Source organism: Histomonas meleagridis, assembly GCF_020186115.1.
Source record: "Histomonas meleagridis strain 2922-C6/04-10x chromosome Unknown contig_60, whole genome shotgun sequence".
Classification (NCBI taxonomy): Eukaryota; Parabasalia; order Tritrichomonadida; family Dientamoebidae; genus Histomonas; species Histomonas meleagridis.
The window spans coordinates 279,918-305,721 of NW_027150903.1; the positions used below are offsets into that span (position 1 = coordinate 279,918).

Here is a 25,804-nt window from a genome sequence, read left to right on the forward strand (position 1 = left end):
AAATCATTTCTTTGAAATTTTTTCGAACGATCATTTTTACCATAAAATGTCTATCGTAAATAACGTATTTTTTCCGGGGGTATAGTTCAGCATCGCCTTTATTTTATTTTTTACATTAAATTTGAGTAAATAAAACCACAAGATTACATTTTAGCACCGACCAAATAATAATTCAAAACTGCGAATGAAGAGACCGTTAACGTGTTTAAAAACAAATTTCAATGACTGATATTCCCATCTCCCTTGGCCAGCAATACATTTGTTCAAATGACCAAGTATATATAGTAGCTTCTTCCAAAGATGGGTACCTTAAAGTATATAATTCTTCATTAAATTCTAAAGTCAAAGAAGTCGAAATTAAGGGATCTTCTCCTTCTAACAGATCAAATTTTAGCTGCACAGCTATCAATGATACAGCCATAATTCTTATTGGTGGAGATGGTTTTGGCATTCATTATACAGAAATCTGGAAATTTGACATCAAAAAATCCAGTTGGACACAACTCACAACTACACAGCCTCCAGCAAAAATACTTAGTAATCACCGTTCAGCAGCTAATGGAAATATTATTTATGTGTACGGAGGTTTCAATGGTCTCAACATTTCAACTACAATGTTAATTTATACAATTAATGAAAATACATACACTTACAACGAAATAGAACATAGGGGTGATTTCCCTTGCCCAAGAACAGGACATACAATGATTCCATTCCGAAATTCAATTTGGCTTTATGGAGGTCTAGCCCATGACCGAACTCCATTGGGAGACTTATGGCAGCTTGATTATTCTCTTTTCCCAGAAAATCCAAAATGGAATCTTATTGAAAATAAAAGATTTCCACCATGTCGTCATGACTCTGTTTCCTTTATCCAAGGTGATGTCTTTTATATTGCCGGTGGTATTGGTGCTGAAAATCAATTTTATAATGAAGTATGGAAATATAAAGATGAATGGGAGCAAGTTTCTATTGTTGACTGTGATTCACCATTGATTGGCTGTTCTCTTGGCCTTCTTCAAGTGTCTGATACTCTAACAGTGGTCAAGCAAAATGAGCCCTTCAGTGCTTTGGACGATTTATTTGACAAACTCCGTTTGAAGGAGAGGGAATATCACCTCAACTCGGAGAACGATAACGAATTCCTTAATAATCTTAAGAAAGAGAATGCTTCTCTTCGCTCAATGATTGGCCAACTAGAGAAGTACAGCAATGATAAAAATTCGCCAATTAATGAAATTAAAGAATATTTCTCAGAAGAAAAGAAGAAAAATCTCATTAAAAAGACAACTAAACTTAGGGAAGAATTATCTGAAATAGCTTCAGAAGTTATTTTAAAGTATCCAAATTTCATAAAACCAATACCAAATTCATTAGCATATCTTGCTGATCAAATTGAAATTCAGCTTACCCTTAAGCTTCAACAATCACAATATATACTTGAAAAGACTAAAAAGGAGCGAAAAATGGAAATCGATCTCTATAAGCAACAAATAAAAATCTTAAACTCAAAAGGTAATTTGGAAATCCCAAACATTGATGTAGGTGATTTCAGTACATTCCAACAGTTTTCTGAGTCACTTCCTAAGTCACAGCAAGAGGTAGCTCTTAATGCATATTATCGAATGCAACTCAGAGAATACCAAAGATTAATACAACAGATACAAACAGTTCATAAGAAATCGAAGAAAGTTTCTGATAGGCAAGCCATATATAAGGAATCTCTATCAAGATTATCTGATGAATTAAATATTAAGTTTAAGACAATGTCACTTGTTGAAGAAGAGCTTAGGTCCTGGGACAGACGTCTGAAAGATATTAAGAACGACATCCAGAAGGTTACGGACTTTTTGGGCGCCATCAAACAGTACAACACAGATAAACGGTCGCTCGATCAAAAAGTGGAAACTTTAGAAGAAAAAATTACAAAACTACAACAGAAATATAAAACAGATGTTGAAGACATGAGTAATAATAAGAAAGGTTTAATTGAAGAATTGTTGAAATTGTTAAATACATTAAGCGATTCAATTAAAAATAGATCAAATGAAGACGCAAAAAGAATTATCGATGCGGAATACCCAAATATACAGAAGCTGAAAGATGCACTTATTCCGAAAAAACAATAAAATCTTCGTTGAATGCTATGAATTTTTAATAATATTTCATTTGCATATGCAAATTGTTTTAATGTGAAAATTCACTTTGTATAAATACAACAAGAGAAATATAATGAATTGTTATAACATTTTTATTATAGATATTCTTTATGATTTAAATTTAGCAAATTATTATATCAAAAATAAATATATTTCATCAAACATTTGCGTAAATGTTTGTCATATACTCGTATGTATTGTTTACATTCATAACTTTCTTATTAATGACCCAAAAATTTAGCACATGTATCATTGATTAAAAAAATATTGATTTCATATGATTAAAATGAAATATTTGTACAAACAAAATATCAAATGAAAGCTCATGTTTCGAAGAATAACATATATTCATTGCATTATTTAAAAGTGGATAAATAATTTTTTTTTTATACAGTTAATTTCATTGTTGTCTTGAAATATTGATACGAAGATTTTGCTTAAATAGAAAAACTTCATAAAAAGCAATGATTTTTTTATAGTTTAACCGTGAAATTTTCAACTTTTGTATGAGCCGATGTGTATTTGGTAAAGGCCTTGTGCAAGATTACAATTTGAAGCATGAAAGCCCTTCATTTACGATTCATTTCCAATGTAATAAAGCTATTTAGAACCGTTACTATGCTTGGAATCCTGTTTTTTAACCCCAGAAAAATATTATATATACAAACCAACGAAAACAAGGAAGACCTATTACATTCGCAGCATGTAGAAGTATCAATTTATGAAATTATGAAGGAAAACATGAAAAGATTTAACAATTATTATAAAGTTTTGATGAACCATTTATTTTGGTTTTTTACAACTAACAGTAAATGTACGTCAAAAATATACCACAGTTTTGCCAGCAAACTTGAATTTTTCAAATCTGATATTATGATTATTGAAAAAAATGACTTTGAAACTCGGAAATTTGTGATTATCAATGCTTTAGAGAAGCATTTATTAAGTGTAACACTGATATACTTTTAATACAGAAAGAATTTTCATGTTTTCAATTGATGCAAAACGATAATAAAGAACGGCCAAAGAAATTCAATGTTTTACTTCATGTTACCACCGCTTTTTCAATGGCTTTAATGGCAGTTTGTATCAAATTTCAACTGAAAAAATCAATGCTTTTTCAGAAAAAACATTTGACCAATTATGAATTGAAAATAAAAGAATACAAAAAAATTGGAAATATTTTTATAATATTTTTTGTAAATTCTTTTCAATTATTTTATGATAATTCAACATTAACAATAATAAACTCAAATGATTTTAATGAAATTGACCAATATAAAACTGACACAAAATTTATAATTATTGGTGAAGGAATTTATTCAATTCCAGGCAGTTCGTTTTCAGGATGGTCATCAGTTGTTTCAGTTGATTTTGGGAAATCAGTATCAGATATTGGAGGTTATGCTTTTTCGTCATGCTTAAGTTTAGAAATAATTATTTTTGGAGAAAATGTCACAACAATTGGTGGATCAGCATTTTCGTTATGTTCATCAATCAAAAACATTACAATTCCAAATTCAGTCACAGCAATTGGCGATTATGTATTTTCAACATGTTCTAATTTAAGAATATTAACACTTGGATATGGAATTAAAGAAATTGGAAATTCAGCATTTGGTAATTGTTACAATCTTCAATGCATTTATTATTATGGAGAAACTGAACCAAGTATTGGAGAATCTGCATTTTATAATGTTACAGCAACAGTTATAACATATCCAACATATGTAGATGAAAAATTTGGGAATTTAGATGTTGTTCAAAGTGTAGAAGGAAATTGCAATCCAATTTCAACGATTTCATTTTCAGCATCACACACATTCAGTCGAAGCGATACATATTCTGTTTCAAACACATTTTCTCTTTCTAATACATATTCAGCACCGCATACATTTATCCAAAGTAATACATTTTCAAAGTCATTTGCATTTACTGAATCACTTCAAAATGATTTAACGAAAACTTTTTCATATTTATTAACTTTTACATTATCAATTACGCATTCGTTTACTTATTATGAAATACAAACAAAAACAATTTCGTTAATTACGATTAATTCGTCATATATTTATATCGAAACGGAATTTATTTATTATGATTACACAGTTATTATTTATTCGACATATTACAATTACTATTCGAATTTCTTTACATTTATTTATAGAAATGAAATTCAGACAAATGATAACAAAACAAAAATTATCACAATAATAGTTTGCGTTATTGTTGTTGTTATTATTATAATTTCATTACTTATTGTGTTATTGATTCGAATTAAAAATCAAAAAGAAGAAATTGATGAAAATGAAATATCAGAACAACAAAGTGATAACCAAACTGCAAACACATTCACAACAGGAATATCTATATCAAACATTGAAGAGGATCCTTTTGCAGATGATTTTAAAGAAGAGAAATTCATTGAACAAATGTAATTTTGTTTAATCATATATAATAATAAATAAAGGTTCTATTTAGGTAAATCGTCTATATAAATATTTTCATATTTTCATTTGAAATACCATTAATAAAATCCAAAATATTCAATATATAACTTTCAACAAATAAGAAAAATCCTTTTGCTACATAAACCATAATAAAATTTTCACTTTTTTTTTTTAAAAAAAAAAACTTTTGTTATTAAGCTAGTCTAATAAGTGATGATGATAAAATTATCAAAGAGAAACTTTGATATATTTCAGTATGTATTTACCAATTAAGAAAAGTATGCCTACTCCATAATTCATAATAACCAAATTTTCGATTCGCTCACCACAAACAAATTCAACATTTTATAAACCAAAACTCTAATGCGAACACTTTTATTGATATCAGCATTGAGTGAATCTTACGTGTCCCGTTTCGTTTCCGTGTCTTTCCGCCTCTTTACTTCCGTTGAACACCTTCCCGCACTGCTCGCACTTTAACTTTGCAGTTTTCGTGTTCGTGAATGCGCCTGACGTGTGCAGTACCTGCAGCATTTCGCTTGCCAAAGAGTACGCTTTCATGTCATTGGCATCCACAATCCTTCGTTCGTTTACTCCAAAGCCTTTGAACACTACTGCGTCGTAGTGAATGTTGTCATATAAAATGAAAATTCGTTTCGTCGCATTACAACTATTAACAGGAATAATTTTACATTCTTCAATGTACATAACACAAATTTCGACATTAAAAAGCTTAGAAAGAATGTTCATCTCGATGTAGCCGCCCCAGTTTTTGGGATCGAGAATCGTATGACAATATTCTTCTGCAGAACAGCCAAGTGTAGCAGGTGTGTACACATCTGGATGTGTCCTTATTTCGTGAACAATTTCTGAACGAAGCTCTGGGCCGCGATTAGATGAACCTGTACATAGATATGAGATAGAATTAAATAAACATGAATTATCGGCAGGAATTGGAATTTTAACGGCTTCAGAGAGACAGGACGTTTCATGGATTGGCGCATCACGTGTTTGTCGAGGTGTTAAAATAAATATTGTGCGTTGACGAATTCCAAAATCTGAAAGTTTAGTGTCAAGAGAACCTGCATCATTAGGGAGAAGCCGTGGAGGAACGCCATAACTAATTTGTTGCCTTGAAGGTAATACATCTGTAACTACACGAATTTCTTGCATTAATTCATTCACAGTGTTATCTGGAGTTGAAGCCAAATCTATAACATCTCTTCCATTGCGTAGTTTGAAGAAGTTTTGATTATTTTTCATGTAAAAATTTAATATTTTAAAAGTGGCATTTTTAGTTATCCGAACAATCTTCAAAATCTAAATTTTACCAAACATTAAAACAATAATATTTATATAAAATAAATTGCCAACAGCTCCTTCTTGCGATCAAAGCTATTTGTTAAATCTTTATCCAATATCAGAATCTCACTGAAAATTGATATTTAATTCAACTATCAAAACAAATTTTTTACATGATAAATTAAAAGGGCTTATAAAGAAAAGAAACAATTTTTATTTCTATTAATATTTTTCATTGACATATTGTTCCACATTTTCATTAATCACTTTATAGCTTTCATCTTTCAATGAAAACCTAAACATGTTACTTGAGCAATAAATAATTTCATTATTTCTTGTAATGAATATTGCTTCTATGTCATTTCTTTTGCTTAATTCTTTCACACCTTTCTTAACGCCCATTCCATATATTATAGTTGTCCATATATCGCCGTCCAATGAATCATTTGATATGATTGTTACACTTAACAATTCATTATCTAATGGATACCCTGTTGCAGGATTAAGAATATGATGATACATCTTCCCGTCCTGTTCAAAGTATCTCTCATAAACACCAGATGTCACAACAGATTTGTTGGAGACTTGAATAACACCAACGACTTCATCGGCAGTTTTTGCAAACGGCTTCTTGAGTCCGATTCCCCAATCTCCGAGCGGCGATGACATTGCATAAACATTACCACCGAGATTAATAAGGCCGCTATGTATAGATTTTTTCTTCTTAAGAAAATCTCGAACGCAATCAGCTATATAACCTTTCGCAATGCCTCCAAGATCTATTTCCATGCCAAAATTCGAAAGAAAAACACTACGGGAACTGTCGTTGAGTACAACTTGGTCAGGACGTGTTAATGGTAAGAGATCACGGATCTCATTTGGTGGTGGAACTGACTTCCCATTAAATCCAATTTTCCAGAGTTTAACAAGTGGGCCAATGGTGAGATTCAATGCACTGCCAGGGATCATACTATAAGCTTTGGCACATTTGATTAACTCATAAACAGGCTGACTAACTGAAACAGGATACATACCAGCTGCATGGTTAATATCCATCACTTCTGATTTATCGCGATTAACAGTAAAAATATCTTCGAAATGTTTGATTAAATTAAATACTTCTTGTGCAACGGACTCGTCATGGACAAAAAGTTTTAATAAAATTGGTGACCCCATCAAAACAGTTGTGTAACTGTAAACTCGATCTTCATCTTCCATGTTTAAATGATGTTTAGGTGGTCGTGAGATTAATTTATATACAATTTAAGAATTATCTCATAGAATATTTTGAGTAAATATTTATATACTTTACATATCAACTGTTAACAAATTTTTGTAATTGCACATGTCACTTGAGAAAAGAGAGTGTTGTGCCTGATATAAAAATGATGTCATTACATAATGTGTTCTGATATCAGGTAAAAACTTTGGATAAGCATGCCATTGACAAATTGACATATATGTTCTCCTGTTAATTAACTTTTCCATCTTTTGAAGTAAATGTTCCTTCTACATGATCAAAAATTAATGTTGCAACTGGATTATCAGGAACTTTAAATGTAACTCCCCATGTTGTAGCGTTATCAACGTGCGAATGAACTTCATAAACACCATCTTCGACTTCAATAGTTATATTATATTTTGTTGACCATCAAGTTCTCGTAAGAATGCCTAATCTTCATGTGTGATAATCATTTTGCCTTCCGGAAAGTGTTTTTTGTTTTCGGTATCATGGGTTGAAAGATCTTTCATACCCATTCTCATATCATATAAAGATGAGTGGATTTCATTAAATGAAATTAATCCCCAATCTTCCCAACCACCAAGTTCAGAAGCAGAACTATCCACAGCAACATAAAGTTCTCGAATACCAAAGCCTTTAACATTAATTCTCTTTCTTTCATGTAATGGAATGTTGTGTAAGATATGAAGGTTTATTTCCTTCCATACCATAATGGAAAACCTTGTGGATGTAGCCAAAGTTCAGCTTTATAATTCTTTCCTGGAAGATCATTAATGAATAAATGCCATGAATGATCTGCATGACAATCAACTTTAAATTGTGGATCACATGTAACAATGACTTTACCTTCAAATCTTTCAATATTAAGTGTACATTTTGGCTGTTTGATATATTCATTAAATGTATAAACTGGATATCTACCAACCTTATAAATGGAAGATGGAATTTGATGAGCTTTACCAAATCATTTAGAGACCAATTGAAAGAATATCAAGTTGTTCAACTGCTAAAGAAAGAATTGAACCTCCATAACAATATGTGTCACAATCATCACCTTCAACAACAAAAGATGTAAGCCAATCTAGGAAACCACTTCTAAAAGATCTTTCACTACAACATGAATCGAATTAAAGTCATATTTTCCAATGCATTAAATACAGAAATTCCAATTGTTATAACTGAATATAGAATTATAACATTTGTCAATGATGGTGAGCATGGTCGAAAAGCTGATTCATCAAATGTTTTTACATTTTTCCCAAATAGAAACAAAAGAATTAAAATGATGTTAAAAGAAAATAAAATAAAAAGAAAAGATTAACACGAAACAAATAAAAATATAAGAAAATTAAAAGAGAAATGATTACGTTTAGTAAAGAATCGTACAATAATTTTTTTAAAAGAGTCAAAAAACATCGAATCATTGGTGTTTGTTTTCATAAAAGAAGGAACAAAATTGATAAAGCTTCAATGTTTTGAAAAGATATAATTTAGAAAATTTTTATGATGAAACCATTTATAAAAGATAAGATTTTCATTTGATTCGTATCTGGTTTATATTTTCGTATGAATGAGTAATTATTTTGACACTCGGATCTTTTGCAATTGATCAAATGTTCCGGTTTCAAACAAATTTGTTGTGAAAAAGTCGAATGTGTTGTAAAATTCAGTTGAATATACGATTAAAATGCTTGGAATTCCGATTCCAACAACCACTTTTTGACCAAAAAATGCAAACTTTTTCAATTAAGACGATGGTTAATTTAAACATTTTTATGGAAAAAAGACTTTTCAGAGTTTTTTTTGTAGGAGCCCCACAAACAGGGAAAACAAGGTTAAAGAACAAGATCCTGCAAATTGATGAAGTATCTAAGCCAACAGTGGGTATTGATTTCAATAGGAATGAATTTGATTTCAAAGGCCAAAAAATAATCTTAATGATTAATGACACATCAGGAGAAGACCGCTATCTCTCAATTATTGGGAGACAACTCAAGGATGCAGATGTAGTTATTTTTGTATATGATATTGAAAATATTACATCATTTCATGCCATAGATGAATACAATAAGCTTGTTGATGCCAACTGTCCGAATTTAATCGTTAAGTTTTTAATAGCAAATGCCAATCATGCCGATCCGAAAGTCATAGTTACACATGAAGATCTAGTTTCTAAACGAAAAGAAATTTCGGCACAAATTTCCGAGGAAACCAATTGTGAAACCGGGTCGGGTGTTGGTTCTGCTACTTTCCTTCTCCTTTCTTATTTGGCCAACGCCATCGCCAGCGCAGAATGCGAAAAGAAAGAGGAGCCCCAAAAGGAAGCGCCTAAGAAGCAGAAGCAGAAGAAAGAAGCGTCCGGAAACCGGCAAAAGGAAATGTGTAATGTCCAGTAAAGAAAACTTTAACGTATCCAATGTTTGATGTGATTTAACGAACGTTTATTTCCAAAATATTTTAAGTCAAAAAGTCGATTTTCAATTAGATTTTATCTTATTTCTTTAGATTCTGAGCATAAACTGCTGCGTTATGACCAGCCAAAGTACCAAATATAATAATATCAGCTACAGCGTTACCACCGATTCTATTACCGCCGTGGATACCGCCGCATACTTCACCAGCTGCATAAGCGCCTTTAATTACATTAGAGTCCTTATCGAGTACTTCAGTTTCGACATTGATTGTAATACCACCCATAGTATGGTGAACGCCAGGAGCTATCTTGATAGCGAAGTAAGGTCCTTGGTTGATCTTAGACCTTAAACCTGTCGTTCTACCGAAGTCATCATCATGTTGTTTCTCCACGAAAGTATTAAATCTTTCCAATGTCTTCTTGAAAGTATCGACGTCAAGTCCGATCTTCTTAGCGAGTTCTTCAGGTGAATCAGCAGAAACTGTTAATCCTTTAGTGATATATTCATCAGTAGCCTTATTCTTTTGATGGATTTGTTCATCGAATATTATATATGAATATTTCTCTGGTAATGCAATGATAGCGGCTGATACTTTATCACGTGTTTCTAATTCATTAAAGAAACGTTCACCTTTTTGATTAACCAAAATAGCTCCGCCACCTCTAATTGACTCAGATATCAAATAAGAAGTTGTTTGTTCTACTGTTGGATGGATTTGAATTTGATCCATATCAACAGTACCTGCGCCAATACGTTCTAATAATATAATACCTTCACCAGTAGCGCCTTTATGATTTGTTGTAACAAATCCTTTAAGTTCTGGGCGATATTTAACAACCATTTCTTGGTTAGCAGAGAAACCACCAGTTGCAACAATCACTGCTTTACAATGGATTAATACTTCTGTTTCTTCTTCAACAATTAACTTAACTGCATATACTCTTTTGTTTTCATCGACTAATATATCGATTACACGTGTATCAGTCATTATATCAATGTTACGTTTGTTAACATTACGTAAAAGTCCAGACACTAAATAACCACCGACAGCTGAACTATCTCTAGGTCTATGTGCTCTATCGACACTCATTCCACCAGTGATTGTAATGTCATTTAACATGATACCTCTATGTGCTAACCATTCAATAGCTTCTGGTGCACGATCTACAAATCTTCGTAATAATAATGGATTGTTCATGTTCTTTCCTCCTTTCATTGTTTCTTCATAGAACAAATCTTTGCTATCTTTAATTCCTTTGATCTTTTGATAACGAGTTTCTGCTGCGTTCATACCAACAGATGACTTAATTGTGTTACCACCAATTGTTGGCATCTTCTCAACAATTAATACACGGCATCCTTCATCATGCGCTTGGATAGCTGCTGACATTCCTGCTCCACCTGTACCAATAACGACGATTTCATAATCATCTGGAATCAATGGTAAATCGCCTCCTTCTTCCTTAGCTAATATACGACTTGACTCACTAATAGCTTTCTTGACTGCACGTTTGACTGCTTCTGATTGATTTGTAGCTCCTGAAACTGCGTCGACATGTGGCGTATTCTTTTCTAATATACGACTTCTAATTTCTTCAAATGATGTCTTGAATTCGACATCCATTTCAGGCGCTTCTTTAAGGACAATCTCACTGATCTTATCTTGTTCTAATGTAACATCAATAACAAGTTCTTTGTCATCATCTTGAACTTGTTCTGTATATGTGCCTGGTTTAAAGCGACTTTCTTGTGCACTGGTATCAATGATCATTGAGCCAACGAGTGGGAAACGCCATAATGGTTCCGGAATAAAAAGCTCTTCACGTTTAGTACTGTCTATGAATAACTTTAATTGTTCGCCATTAGCAATGCGGTCGACCCAATCTGGATATGCAATGCACGCGTGTCCGACGGCAACTAAATCATAGCCATGGTCAAGTGCTGAGATGACATTTTCGGCATTAACGATGGCGCCAACACCGACAATTGGTATCTTGGCTAAGCGTTGTGATCGTTGTTTGATGTATTTGTCAATTAATGCAGTCTTATCTTCTTTGTTAAGGATGGATGGACGTAAATAGTATCCAAGTGAGATGTGGAAGTAATCAATGACATCTTTCTCGGCTAAAAGTTCTAAGAGATACATGCTATCTTCCCATGTAATACCTTGTGGTTCAAGTTCTTCAGGTGAAAATCGATAGCCAACAATGAAGGAATCATCAGCATATTGCTTGACCATCTTCTCTGTGATATCAACAATTGCACATGGGAATTTGGCTCGCTTCTCACGATTGCCACCCCATTCATCAGTACGTTGGTTGGAGTTGCCTGAATAGAATTGTTGAATAAGATATGTGTTAGCACCATGGATTTCAACTCCATCAAAACCAGCTTGAATTGCACGACGAACTGCTTGACCAAACTTTTGGATCATGTCTTCAACTTCTTGTGCTGTAAGTTCACGTGGAATTGGCATGTTTGGACGTGGTGCTGGAATTCCTGTTGCACCAACTGGTTGACGACCACCAATAAGAAGTGGATCAACCATACGACCACCATGGTAAAGTTGAAGAATGGCTTTAGTGCCTTTAGCTTGAATTGCTTTAGCAATTTTAGAAAGACCATAAATGTGATCGTCAGTAGTGATACCAAGGGCGCCTGGAAATGCTGCACCAAGAGGGTCGATATAACAACATTCTACAATAATTGCGCCAATAGAACCTGCACGAGCGGAATAATATTCAACTAATTCTTCAGTAACTGTACCATCATGATAACCTGTACATGTGGTCATGGGGGCCATCATAATACGGTTCTTAAGTTCAACACCATTGGGAAGAGTGTAAGAGCTGAGAAATCGGCTTTTATCTTCCATGAACAAAAATGGTCAGTTTTTTTCTTAACTATCAGACACACTTAAAAAGCGGAAAAATTGTGTTTGGTCGATGGAAACCGAAATTTCTTCTGAATTGGAATAAAGATGTTCTAAATAAAGAAATTTTAAACTCACTCAATATTATGTAAAAAAAAATAATAAAATATTTTCTCTTGAAAATTGTTTAATATCAATATTTAAAAAAATAAAATATTGCCTTTAAATAACAAGAAAAAAAACAATTTTATTGTTATCAGCCGTCTGAAATAATTCAATACGAGCTATCGTTGAGATAATTGAAATTTTGAATTGTGTTGGTTGGTGTTTGATTGTGGGATGACCACATAGCATTCAAAATTACCAAACAAACTAAGTCAAAATCCAGAAAAGCACAGATTAGTCATGATCAATCGTTTTGTTTTGGTACAGTTCAATCATGATTCAGAATTAATCATTAATTTATCATAACGAATGATAAGTTATAGAATCATATCATATGTGAAACATTACTGAATTTTTTTAAAATTACTTAGTTTGAAATTATTAATTGATTAAAATATTTAAATCAATTTTTTTTAACATAAATATATGGCTGTATTCTATTACATGTATAGCACACAATTAAAATAGTCTTTTAATCAGCAAATTCTTATTTAGGAAAATCGATTCGTAAAAGTGACGTTTATGTGCAAAAAAATTTCATATGATAAAAATACATGTATTTCATACAGGAAGTGTACGAGTTGACTGAGCTCTTCCTATTCATGAAAATAATCCTTTAGCAGTGACAGGTTTATTTAGAGGAGAAGATAAGAAATTAATTTTACCTATATCCTGTTATTTAATAGAACATCCTAAAGGAAAAATTTTAATAGACACAGGATGGGATACAAAGTATGCAAGAGAGAAACCAAAAGAATTGTTTGGTTTAATAGATAAAATTAGTTATCCAATCATATTTTAACTAAACCTTTGCTAAGCATTTACTCAGCAGTGTCTTTGCGTACAATAGTAATTTCTTTTAATAATTTGAATTACTTGCAAGCAAAAAAATTTTTACCACTTTTTGTAAAATAAACAAAAAATAAAGTTCCAAAGAAAACGGTTATTTAATATCACAATTGTTTCAACATACTGATAAAAATTCAGTGCCAAATGATTGGGAACATCTGAAAATGGCTTAAAAGAAGCAGTTAAATTACTTCTCGAACAAGATGGAATTGATTTAAACACCAAAGATATACATAAAAATTATTTTTAAATAATATTTCGAAATTGTTTAATATATTTTGTAAAGCACTTGCTTATTCAGCTAAAAATGGTCATGTGAGAATAATTAAATTACTTCTTGGAAATAAATGTATCATTAATAGTATTTATGTTAATTTATTTTAAATGATTTTTATTTTTATGATTTTATGTTTGAAAATATTATATCAAATTTGTTTAAAATATTTTATGGAATTGTTTTAGCATCTCAAAATGGAAATCTTGAACATTTTACTAAAATGTCTTCTTGAGCTAGATAAAAAAATATACAGTTGAAAAACTTTTTAATTTATAACATGTTTGATAATTTTAAATGATATTAAATGAAATTTATCACAATATCTTATTTGTCTGAAGACATGAGAAAATCGATCATATTCAATTTAAATATTCAACTTTTTGATAAGACGGCATGGCCCTTGAAATGACCTCTGCTATCCCTGGATTTTTTAAGCTTTCTGTAGATGAACGCCGTAATAAGGTAGCTACATTTAGCAATCTCACTGAGGAAGATCAAAAAACATTTCATTCATTGGATTTTTGTCTAAATCTCGGAACATGTGATACAATGATTGAAAATTTTATAACTAGACAAATAACACCTGTTGGTGTTGCCACAAATTTTATTGTTGATGGAGTTGATCGTATTATTCCTTATGCAACTGAAGAACCGAGTGTTATTGCTGGAGCATCTTTTGCAGCAAAGCTAGCTCGCCCTTGTGGTGGATTTACAACCATTGCAGATCCAAATGTATGTACAGGCCAAGCAGTTTTCTTGGCACCAAATTCAAGTCCAACCAATTTAAAAATTCTCGAAGAACATATTGACCAAATCAAAGAAGTTGCCAACGAATCTATGCCAGGTATGGTTCAACGAAAAGGAGGCACACAAAGTATTACTCTTAAAGAAGTTAATACAGAATCGGGTAATATGTTAATTATTGAAATCCATGTTGCTGTTATTGATTCCATGGGAGCAAATTGCGTAACCAAAGCTTGCGAATCCATAAAATCATATGTTCAACAAGAATTTGGATTCGAACCATTAATGGGAATTCTTACCAATCTTTCTACTAAGCGTCTTGTTCGAGCGCAAGGGAAGTGGAGAATTTCTGATCTTACATGTCCCGGCTTTGATGGTTTTGAAGTTGCGAATAAGATAATCATGGCTGCTAATCTAGCAAAATCCGAACCATATCGTGCTGCAACACATCGCAAAGGGATTATGAATGGTATATCTGCTGTTGTTTTAGCTACTGGTAATGATGTTCGAGCTGTTGAATCTGCGATTCATTCATATGCGACACTTAAAGATTCTAATCCTGCATTAACGAATTTTTGGATTTCTAATGATATTTTGATTGGGGAAATCGTCATTCCTATACCCGTTGGTACTGTTGGCGGATCTATAAATCGAAACGAATCAGTACGAACATTTCGGAAAATGATGAAAGTTAAGACTGCAGATGACTTAGCTCGAGTTATAGCTGCTGTTGGATTAGCACAAAACTTTGCTGCACTAAGAGCATTAGTGACACAAGGTATATCATCAGGACATATGAAATTACATAGTAAAAATATCGCGTGTGAGGCTGGTGCTATTGGAGAAGAAATTGATGTAGTTGCGGAAAAATTGATTCAATCGGGATCAATAACGGTAACAACTGCAAAGAAAATACTCGAGTATCTTCATTGCCCTATAACATAAATGTATAACATAAATATTCTGTTAAATATAATTTTTTTATCAAAGCAAAACATATTTTTTAAATACAGTTATAAGGATTTCATATTGATTTTTAATGAGTTTTGAAGATTGACTTTTGGCTTTTTAAAAATCGTTTCGAACAAAGTTATGTCAAATAAATGGCACTTTCGAATACATATGGCGAATCCAATAAATATATTAAGAGAAGCTTATGAATCAAAAAAATTAGATAAAGAGACAGGAGAGAAGATTTTAGTTAATGCAAAAAAAGTTATTTGTTCAAGAAGAGATTGGTGTCCTCCAGCACCAGATTTATATTCAAGAGAAATCAACCATTGGCTGGAAGAACTTATGTTAACTTCTTATAGACTTGTCGAAATTTACCTTCATGGTCCAAAAACTTATTTAGAAACTGATTTTTTATCACAATCTGTTTCTCTTCTTTTATTTTGTGCAACACAAATGAACCAACTTGACGTTGTTTTACCAGTTATCAATCGTATTGTTCAAGATCTCACTTGTCCCAATTTAATTTTACCATTTTTTGTTGCAGTAGATCATTATCTTGCAGTTTCTCTTATCATTGATACTTATGGCTCTCAGATCAACAAGTCTATTCTTTTAAGTGCGTGTTGTTTTTTATGTAAGTATCGAAATTTCAATGATCGAATTCTCCCAATTCTTGATACTCTCGACTATCCCGAGCAAGTATCATCTATCCGTGTACAATTGGAGCTTCTTGATCAATCTATTGATAATTTATCCACATGTCTCCAAAAATGCAATTTAATACTTGACACTGCCCTTACACAAAATCCCAATAGTTTTCAACTTCATTATAATAAGTCTTACGTGTGTGCACTTGGAGGCGATAAACAAGGTGCTTTTGACCACATTAAGAAATCAATATCAATTTGCCCATTTGATTCTCGTATAGCTCTTCTTGCTATGCGTATTCTTCGCTCCAACAACCAACCAAGTGCAGCCATCCGTATTAGCGACGTTTTATTTAATGAATTTCGAATCACCAATAAATGGATATCAATTGAAAAATTATATTCATTAGCTGAAAAGCAACCCAAAAACTTCGCCATCAGTAACTGCGACCAACTGTTACTTAAATACCCGAACGATATTGATGTTTTAAGTTCGATGATACGATTATGTCTCATGAAAGAAGAATTTAGCAAAGCGACGGAACTAATGAAGAAATGGGAATCGAATTCTGAACGTTCTTCTGATTTCTATTTTTATTTCTCGCAACTGTGTATGAACTCTAAAGAATATGACCAAGCTAATGAATACATTAAAATGGCAATCGACATCGAGCCAGAAAACGCGGAATATCATTGTATGTTTTCTTGCTACTTGTACTTGGATGGAAATTTCGAGCAAGGTAAAGAAGAGGCGAAGTTGGCGCTGATTTTAAACCCAAACTACAAAAACGCATTAGAAATATATTTGAAATGTTTACAAGACGATGAAGCCGAACAAAGTGAAATCGATAGAATAAACCAAAGAATTCGGGAACTCGAAGAAAATAAGCCGATAGATTTGAGTAATATCGATTTAATGTTGTTCCAATGCAATAAAGAAAATGAATAAATAAATAACTGTTGATAAATTGTTCACTTCTATTGTTAAAATAATGTTTCAAGAAATTGAAATTAATTTATAGTTTTTAAGAGCCAATATGTTTAAAAAAAAATTGGAATATTAGATGAAGAGTATCGTTAATCATTTTGATTATCTGTGGATTTCCTTTCGCATTTGAGATAGAAATAGCTGTATTAAATGCATTTATTAAATCCCAAACATTGATTTGAAATATCAAAAGATTCAAATTAACATTAAATATAATGTTCAAATACCTGCAGCATTAATGTTAATTCCTTTATTTTTAAGAAGTAACTCAACTGATTCAATTTGCAAATATTGACATGCTAATATAAGTGCTGTTTTAAATAATTTGAATGATTTCCAAATATTATATTATAATATCAAATGATTCAAAAGATCTTCTAATATAACGAATAAATATCTTTGGCGCTAATGTCAATTCCTTTATGATCAATTGGAAGTTATGTGTTTTGTTATTCATCATTAGCAAATATTATAATTCCAAATTATGTTACTTCAATTGGGGATAACACATTTTCATATTGTTCATTATTTACAAGTATTGAAATTTCAAATTTAGTGTTAACAATTGAAGAGAATATATTTTATCGATGTACTTCATTAACAAATATTAAAATTCCAGATTCGGTAAAAACAATTGCAGATTATGCATTTTATTATTGTTGATTATCATCACTAACTATTGGTGAAAGTGTAACTACAATAGGAAGAAATGCACTTAACAATCTCTACAATACAAACGTTATAATTCCGAGTTCAGTTACTTCATTTGGAGGTGCTTTTGCAAATTTCATACTTTTAAAGTATCTGAAAGAAATGATAAATTTTTAGAAAACAATGGAATTCTGTATAATAAAGATTTCACGAAAATTGTTTGTTATCCAGAAGGAATAGAGTCTAACATTTGAAATTCCAGATACAGTTACAATTATTGCCGGATATTCATATTTTAATGCTTAATCATTAACAATTATTTAAATACCAATTTCTGTAATTTCAATCGAGAATAGTGCATTTTATTACTGTTCATCTTTAACAAATATTGTAATACCAAATTCAGTTATTTCAATTGGAGACAGTGCATTTTCTAATTACAATAATTTAGGAACGATAACTATAGTTGTGAATTCGTGAATGAATAAGGATTTTAGCAATTTCTGGATTTTTACAAGTGAAAAGTGCTCTTGCATTAGTATTATCTTTTGCATTGACATCAATTCCTGAATCATTAAGGATTTTAGCAACTTCTGGATTTTTATGAAAAATTTTAAAATAAATTGCCTATATCAAAATCACAAGTACATAATGAAGAGCTTTACATGTGCGAAATGTTTTAACCAGTTATAGCTCGTACATTATCTCAAATGTTGATTGTTGTATAATTTACAATAAATTCAAGACAAAAATGCGGAGTGATCATGGACGTAATCGATATAATCAAAGCTATATTTGATTTCATGCTTGAGATTCAAATGATGTAAACGAATTCAGTAATATTGCGTATACTAAAAGTTGAAATATATGTTTGGGAGTAAAGGAAGACAAATCTCTAAGATGATGATTATTATATTCAAATACCGAAATATCCTGATGCTGAGCAATAATTCCACTTCTTATATTATCATAGAAATAAGCTGTATTATCATAAAATTTTTAATTAATTAATGATCAACAAAATTGCAAGAAAGGAATCACTTATAAATAAATGTGGAAAGCAAATTAATTAATGTATTTATAAAAAAAATTGGAATGTTTGTTTGGGAAGGATTTAAATATAAAAAAAATCAAAAAATTGCCTGCGAGCGGAGTCGGACCGCCGACCTTTCGCTTACAAGGCGAACGCAATAACCACTATGCTACGCAGGCGCTGAATTACTAATAAAATTAATGTTAAAGACATTTAATTAAACAATTCTTTAATTCATGTGAAAATGAACGTTAAAAAAATCTCAATTTCCCGAATGAAGCTCTTCACATCACGAACAAAACATCCTATAATTGAGTTGATTAAAATACGCATGAACAACTTTTCTGTTTTAACAGAGTCAAAGTATGAAAATGAAAAAATACTTTTTTCAAATTTACCAATCTTCGATTTTTTCAAAATACAAAAATTAGAAGAGTCTTTGAAAACAAAGTCCCTCCAAGAGTCATTCGAGAGTTCATTGAATCAATTTTCATGGGATCCTGGTGATTTCGAAAATTTAACAAAATTTGCAATATCAAACTTCCCAATATCACAGAGGCTATCAATAATTTTTTTATTTCAAGTGTTGGCCTTTATTCTTTATTCTAATAAAGATCCCAACATAATCACCAATTCCATTCTTTCTGAACTTTTTAGTGGGTTAAACATCACATCATCGTCATCACCAACATATTCACCCATTTGTAACTATTTATTTAACGTAACATTTACAATTTTAAATGAGTCACAATCCATCATCATTGATTATGATTTACTCAAAAATTTAACATTCTATATTGTCCAAAACAAGACACTTACCGAAGAAATCACTCCCAACATCCTTACTTTCGTATCAAAAATATCGTTACAATCAGATCAATTAGATTGTCGACCATTATTTAACATGTTATATTCCTTAGTAATTTCCCAAAGCAACTGTTTACCTGTTCATTCATATCCAAAGCTTATTATTGTGTTAGCCCCATTTTATTCCAGTACATTAATTTTTCCAGTTTTTGAAACGATTTGTAAAATTTCGTCGATTCAATTTTCGAGTGCCGCTAAAGACTGTTTTTTATTATTTCCGACCTTATTTTCGAATGAGCTTGAACAAATTTACGAAAACTTATTAAAAACAGGCTATAAAGATGACTTATTACCTAAGCAAGAAATCATCGAATGGAATTCTAAAGAAAAATATTTAAAACAATTCAAATATTATAATGATGATTTAACATTATATGAAAAAGGTTTATTACCTTATAACATTAAACAAGAAATTCCTATAAACGAATTACCAGATCAAAGTTTTTATCCTTTTTTAAAGCATTTCTCCGATGTTTTAAAAGTTGCAAATGGACAAGGAATTGATATCTTTTTCGGCACATTAAAACAAATTTTTATGGCAATAATAAGTGCTGGAAACTTCCAATACTTCGCGTGTGGTTTAGTAATGATAAATTTTTTAAAGAAGAAGATATCAATGATGTTTTTAGAGGATTTCTTGCAACATAAATCAATATTCGATCCTTCTTACACAATATTTAATGAAAACGTTTCAAGTTTTTTAAATTCTTTAAGAGCACATTCATTGAATTTAATCGAAGATACTATGGAAAGTCGATTTCCCGAATTTTTAGAGAATTTTTTTCAATATCCATTATTATATACAGAAATTTTGGCACGATTTTTATCAATGCAAAACTTAAATTTGGAAACTTTTTTAACAAAAAATACATTAAAATCAGTAATTAAAATTATTAAGTTTTTCGTGTATCAAAGAACTGTTAATACTTCAAATTTGGTGTTTTTATCTGCATTACATACTGCACTTTGTTTTTTGTTTACGTTAATTAATAATGAAACTATTTCAAACGATTTTTTTCATTATAAATTTTTTGTATCCGAATTCATTGGATTTGTTTTCATTAACTTTTTAAGATCATTAGTGTTAAGTACATTAAGGAATTACTTAATTAACTATGAACAAATTAAAAATATACCAAAAACTTCATTAGAGTTAATCACGCCGAATTTATATAACTTATATTTCATTCTAAATAACGAAAATGATAATAAAGATGAAAATGAAAAGTTAATCGAAGCAATTTCCGAATTATTAATATATGTTTTAACTAATAATAACAAGTTAATTCCATATTTCACATTAATGTTTGATGCATTTCTTAATTACACGTATTTAAATCCAAATTTAACGATGTTACAAAACTGTATCAAATTACTTTTATTATTTTCACAGAACATTCCAAACTTTCAACTCAAATCGAAACAATTTAATCAATTAGTTATAATAATTAAATCATTTGAAATTAATAATTCGATATATTTATCATTATTAAATTTATGTGCTGGAACTACATCATTAGGTAACAATACATTATTTCTTATTAGAAAGCCATCAATGATTTCATTACTTTTTGCTTCATTTGGGTTATTCCAAACACAAATTCATATAATATTAAAATTGTTTATTGATTTATGTAACTTTTCATATCATAATTGTATCTCATGTCATGAAGGAGGCTTAGATTATATTTTATTAAGTTTTATATATAACTTTTATAAAGATAATTCTAAAGTTGTTTCATTTCATGGCGTTTCATTTGAGTTAAATTTTAATGAAGAAATTATTGATAATGAAATATTTCCATTACTTGGAACTATAACATCAATTAAGTCGAATAATATAATTGGACAAATGTTAATAAACTTATTATGTTTATATGAAAACCCTTTAATATGTAATAAAGCAGCAGTATTTCTAAATACACAATTAACTAATATTAAATCTCGAATTTCGCCAATTTTTAATTTAGATTATAATTCATCGATTTTAACAATTAATAAAATCCCAGTACAAATATTTAATGGTAATTATACATTTTGTTTTTGGATTAAAATCGATATACCATTTTCAGTACAAAATGATTTATCGATAAATATATTTAATGTTGTTGAAGAAAATAAAGAAGATAATTTTGTTTCTTTATTTATTAATCGTGATTCTATATATTTTAAATGTAAAAATCAAGAATGGAAATGTTATATAAATTTCCCGAATAATGAATGGATATTTTGTAGTTTCATATCTCAAAGATTATCTAAAAACTTAACATGTATTGGATTTTTTTGTGAAAATCGAATTGGATTTTGTACCGAAACTGAATATTTAAAGTTTAATCCAAATTCGAAATTAAAATTAATAATTGGAAACAATGAAAATAAAAATAAAAATATTTCTTCAAACTTAATTGGATTTTTAGGTCCTTTTTCATTAATATTAAATCCTTTAAATGAAGAAGAATTAATTCAAATTAGTCAACGAGGAATTTCTTCATTAAAAGACATTAATAATTATTATATACAAACTTCATTAACACCAAATTTAAATAATAATTATTATGTTACACAAAATATTATAAATCCAAATAATAATACTAAAAAAATTAAAGAAATTATTGTTAATCATTATAATTATGATTATACATTAGAAAAAGTATTTTGTTCAAAACAAAATATGTTAAATCTTATTCCATTATTCGGTAATTTATCCAAATTATCAAATGATTTCCCGGGAATTATCATTGGTATAATTACACAACTATTTGATATATCATCAAATTTTAAAGATAATTTCCAATATTTCGGTATAATCGAAATAATATTAAAAGAATTTTCTTATGATAAATTAACATATAATTTATATTTAGCATTTTTTTCATTAGTTGACATATTACAACATTCAGAAAAAACTTTGTGCGATTTGTTTGATAATATAATATTAAATTGTGATTTGTGGATTAAAAGTCAGCCGAAAACTTTCGAAAGAATAACTTATCATTGGGGTCATAATTGTACTAAAATTTGTTCTTCGATTTTCTTAAGAGAAAATTATTATTCGAAATTGTTAATGATGTTTAATCATTTTTTTGAGAATAAATATTCGAAACAATTTTCGGATGATTATACTGAGAAAGATATTCAACAATGTGGAAGTAATTATATATATTTATTACAAGAAGCTAATAAAATAAATTTCGATCAAAATGATTTATCTTTATTAATATGTTTTTTAATGAATGCTAAAAATGATAAACCGATTATAATATTTTTAAAACTTTTATTAAATTCAATTAATATGTTAAATGAAGAAAAAAAGTTTTATTTATTAAATTGGTTATATAACTTATTAAATAAAGATAATGAAGATATAATATTAAATACTGTAATTTTAATACATGAAATTTCATATCCAAAATATTTGGAAAATATGACACAAATCGCTTATAAATTAATTGGTCATCCAAAAATTTTAATATTACATCAATTGTTTTTAGTATATTTTTGTGATTATCCTGGTTTAATATATGTAATAATGTGTATTTCTTTGACATTAAATGAAACTCATCAAAAGTATAAATTGTTGGGTTATGTTCGGAATAATATTAATAACTTAAATTATAAAATATATAAAAATGATAAATTTTGGTTTGTTTGGTTTTGTTTATATTCTGCACATATACAAATAGATCAATTAATACCAATTCAACAATTAATCGCTTTAATATTTAATGATATTAATGATATCTCAAATAATTTAAATTTGTTTGTGAATTTTTTATTAATTGTTAATGTGTTTTTACCTGATTTTAATATAAAAGAATTTGTTTTTATGATTTTAAAGGATTTATATGAGAAAGATAAAAATAAAAAATTAATAATATTAAAACCTTTATTCGAAATATTATTTTTTAATTTATCAAATAATTATCAAAATTCTTTAATCCAATTATTTATAAATTCTCCTTTTTCGATAAGTATAAATGATTTTAATAATAAAAATTTCAAGTTTGATATAAATTCTTTTGATGAATTATTAAATGAATTAAATATAACTTCGCTTCATTATGATTTATTAGATCAAGATAATGAAAAAATTGATTTTTTAGAAAAAATTTTAGAAGAAATTAATGAAATTAATATTTATATTGATGTAATAAATTACATCAAATTATTAAACAAAAATAAGTCTGAAAATAGATTAAATAGATTTAATTATTTCATGGAATCATTATCTAATATATTAATAATATTTAATGAACAAAATATTTATAATATTAAAACTTTAAAAAATGAAATTATTAATTTTATCAAAAAGTCGAAGAACATTGAAAAAGTGAATTCAATAGAATACTTCAGTGAAATTCCTCATGAAATTTTAACGATTTCTCCAATACCTTATCCTCCTACATCCAAAATGATAAATTTGTTTTTATCTTATGTGAATAAAATTACTGTTTCTTCACTTAGGGAAAGAGACTTTGATCATTGTAAGTTTTTTTATCCATGTAAATTTAATCTTTATAACCCGAATAATCAAATGCAAAATTTATTTTCGAAATATATTGAAACTAATGTAAATGATGAATCGAAAATAATATTAGTACAAATAACATTATATAAATTTAATCAAGGATTTAATGGGTTTTTAATCATATATCAAAATGAAATTCGAATAAGTTTAATGTGTTCGAAATCTTTTGTAATTAAAATCGAAAATATTTTATTTATTCTTAAAAGAAGTATTAAGAACAATGACTTCTGTTTAGAAATATTCACTAATGGCTATGGATCATTCTTTTTAAGTTTTACTGAAATGAATTTAAATCAATTTAATGAAATAATAAAAATATTTTGTACAATAAATCCTAAATTTTACACAAAACCAATCGAAATATTAGAAAATTATTTAAAAAACATAAAAACTAATTTTAGATATTTGCTTTTGATGAATTTATTTAATAATAAATCCTTTCATGTTAATGAAATTTATCCTTTGTTACCATTATTCGACGATAAAAACCAAAATTACATTGAAATTCCTATCGACGATTTTATGTTCCCTGAAATAAACGATAAGCCTATTTCAGAAGTTTACTTGAATCGAATTTCACTTGAAAAAAGTGACATCACTGAATATTCAAAAAATAAGTTTACTGAAAATTATTTACCTAAAAATGAAATTCCTAAATTTACTATTGTCAATTCTTATAAGTTTGTATCATTAGGTATTGAACCAACAGATATAATAAAATCAGGATTTCTTAATACTAATTATTTATTTATAATTTTAAAAACACAAAAAGTTATATTTTATGAAATTAATTTTGATCAAATTAAATATTATTCGGTACAAACGATATCTAATTTTAATACGCAATTTAATATCTTAATAAATAATAAAGGATTTTTATATATAACTGATATAAACTTTAGTTATATAACACCAAATTCGATAAAAACATTTTCGTTTGAGATTAATCCAACATTTATCGATGATGATAACATTTATACATGTTATAATGAATGTATAATTAAGTTATACAATATAAATAAAAATAAAATTAATGAAATATTCGAAACAACAGAAAAAATTTGTTGTTTCACAATAAATCAAAAGTTTAACATTTGCGTTTATGGAACAGAAAATTGTTTCATATATGCGCATTCTTTAACAGAGAATAAAATCTCCGCAATCATTGACTTAAATGGAAAAGAATCCGAAAAAATTTTAGTCACGAATTCATTTGGTTTTATAGTTGTTGAAATCCAAAACGAAATTTATGTTTATACGTTAAATGGGAAATTTGTATCTAAAAAAGATATCAAATTTAACATAAAACATTGGGAAACATTCCAAACCATAAAAGGAATTGATTATGTTTTATTCATAGATACTGCGAATGAAATTGGTATATTTGAAGTCGCAAATTTATATAACTTTAAATATATCAATTTTAAGGATCCCGATTTATTATGCGTTCGATATAAAGAAAGTATTGGATGTTTTATTGGGTTAACTTCTAATTTTTGTTTGTATACATTGACTCCATTCGAATTGGAATATATGATAGATAATAAGTAAAATTTGTTTTTATTTTGATTTTAGTTGGGATTCTCATTATATAACGTTTAAAAATTGAGTTTTTCCATCCCGTTTTTCAATGAAAAAAGAACTTCACATAATATTTCAAT

At 29.0% G+C, this 25,804-nt stretch overlaps 8 protein-coding genes across 8 annotated transcripts; 4 read left to right on the top strand and 4 right to left on the bottom strand.

Moving 5' to 3' along the window:
• Positions 1 to 221: 221 nt before the first annotated feature.
• GO595_008194 (Kelch motif family protein) lies at positions 222 to 2,129 on the top strand (the record flags this gene model as incomplete). The annotated part of the gene is made up of 1 exon (XM_067921742.1): positions 222 to 2,129. The coding sequence occupies one exon, from the start codon at positions 222 to 224 to the stop codon at positions 2,127 to 2,129; it is 1,908 nt and encodes a 635-aa protein (XP_067771673.1).
• A 2,864-nt stretch (positions 2,130 to 4,993) lies between these two features.
• Positions 4,994 to 5,872, bottom strand: GO595_008195 (Ubiquitin thioesterase OTU1; the record flags this gene model as incomplete). Its single annotated transcript, XM_067921743.1, has 1 exon — positions 4,994 to 5,872. The coding sequence occupies one exon, from the start codon at positions 5,870 to 5,872 to the stop codon at positions 4,994 to 4,996; it is 879 nt and encodes a 292-aa protein (XP_067771674.1).
• Positions 5,873 to 6,133: 261 nt separating this feature from the next.
• GO595_008196 (FAD:protein FMN transferase) lies at positions 6,134 to 7,129 on the bottom strand (the record flags this gene model as incomplete). The annotated part of the gene is made up of 1 exon (XM_067921744.1): positions 6,134 to 7,129. One exon carries the CDS (start codon positions 7,127 to 7,129, stop codon positions 6,134 to 6,136), a length of 996 nt encoding a protein of 331 aa, XP_067771675.1.
• A 453-nt stretch (positions 7,130 to 7,582) lies between these two features.
• Positions 7,583 to 7,864, bottom strand: GO595_008197 (uncharacterized protein; the record flags this gene model as incomplete). The annotated part of the gene is made up of 1 exon (XM_067921745.1): positions 7,583 to 7,864. One exon carries the CDS (start codon positions 7,862 to 7,864, stop codon positions 7,583 to 7,585), a length of 282 nt encoding a protein of 93 aa, XP_067771676.1.
• Positions 7,865 to 8,908: 1,044 nt separating this feature from the next.
• Positions 8,909 to 9,550, top strand: GO595_008198 (ras-related protein Rab6; the record flags this gene model as incomplete). Its single annotated transcript, XM_067921746.1, has 1 exon — positions 8,909 to 9,550. The coding sequence occupies one exon, from the start codon at positions 8,909 to 8,911 to the stop codon at positions 9,548 to 9,550; it is 642 nt and encodes a 213-aa protein (XP_067771677.1).
• Positions 9,551 to 9,647: 97 nt separating this feature from the next.
• GO595_008199 (flavocytochrome c) lies at positions 9,648 to 12,443 on the bottom strand (the record flags this gene model as incomplete). The annotated part of the gene is made up of 1 exon (XM_067921748.1): positions 9,648 to 12,443. One exon carries the CDS (start codon positions 12,441 to 12,443, stop codon positions 9,648 to 9,650), a length of 2,796 nt encoding a protein of 931 aa, XP_067771678.1.
• Positions 12,444 to 14,124: 1,681 nt separating this feature from the next.
• Positions 14,125 to 15,420, top strand: GO595_008200 (hydroxymethylglutaryl-CoA reductase, degradative; the record flags this gene model as incomplete). Its single annotated transcript, XM_067921749.1, has 1 exon — positions 14,125 to 15,420. One exon carries the CDS (start codon positions 14,125 to 14,127, stop codon positions 15,418 to 15,420), a length of 1,296 nt encoding a protein of 431 aa, XP_067771679.1.
• A 177-nt stretch (positions 15,421 to 15,597) lies between these two features.
• Positions 15,598 to 17,025, top strand: GO595_008201 (TPR Domain containing protein; the record flags this gene model as incomplete). The annotated part of the gene is made up of 1 exon (XM_067921750.1): positions 15,598 to 17,025. One exon carries the CDS (start codon positions 15,598 to 15,600, stop codon positions 17,023 to 17,025), a length of 1,428 nt encoding a protein of 475 aa, XP_067771680.1.
• Between the last annotated feature and the right edge of the window lie 8,779 nt (positions 17,026 to 25,804).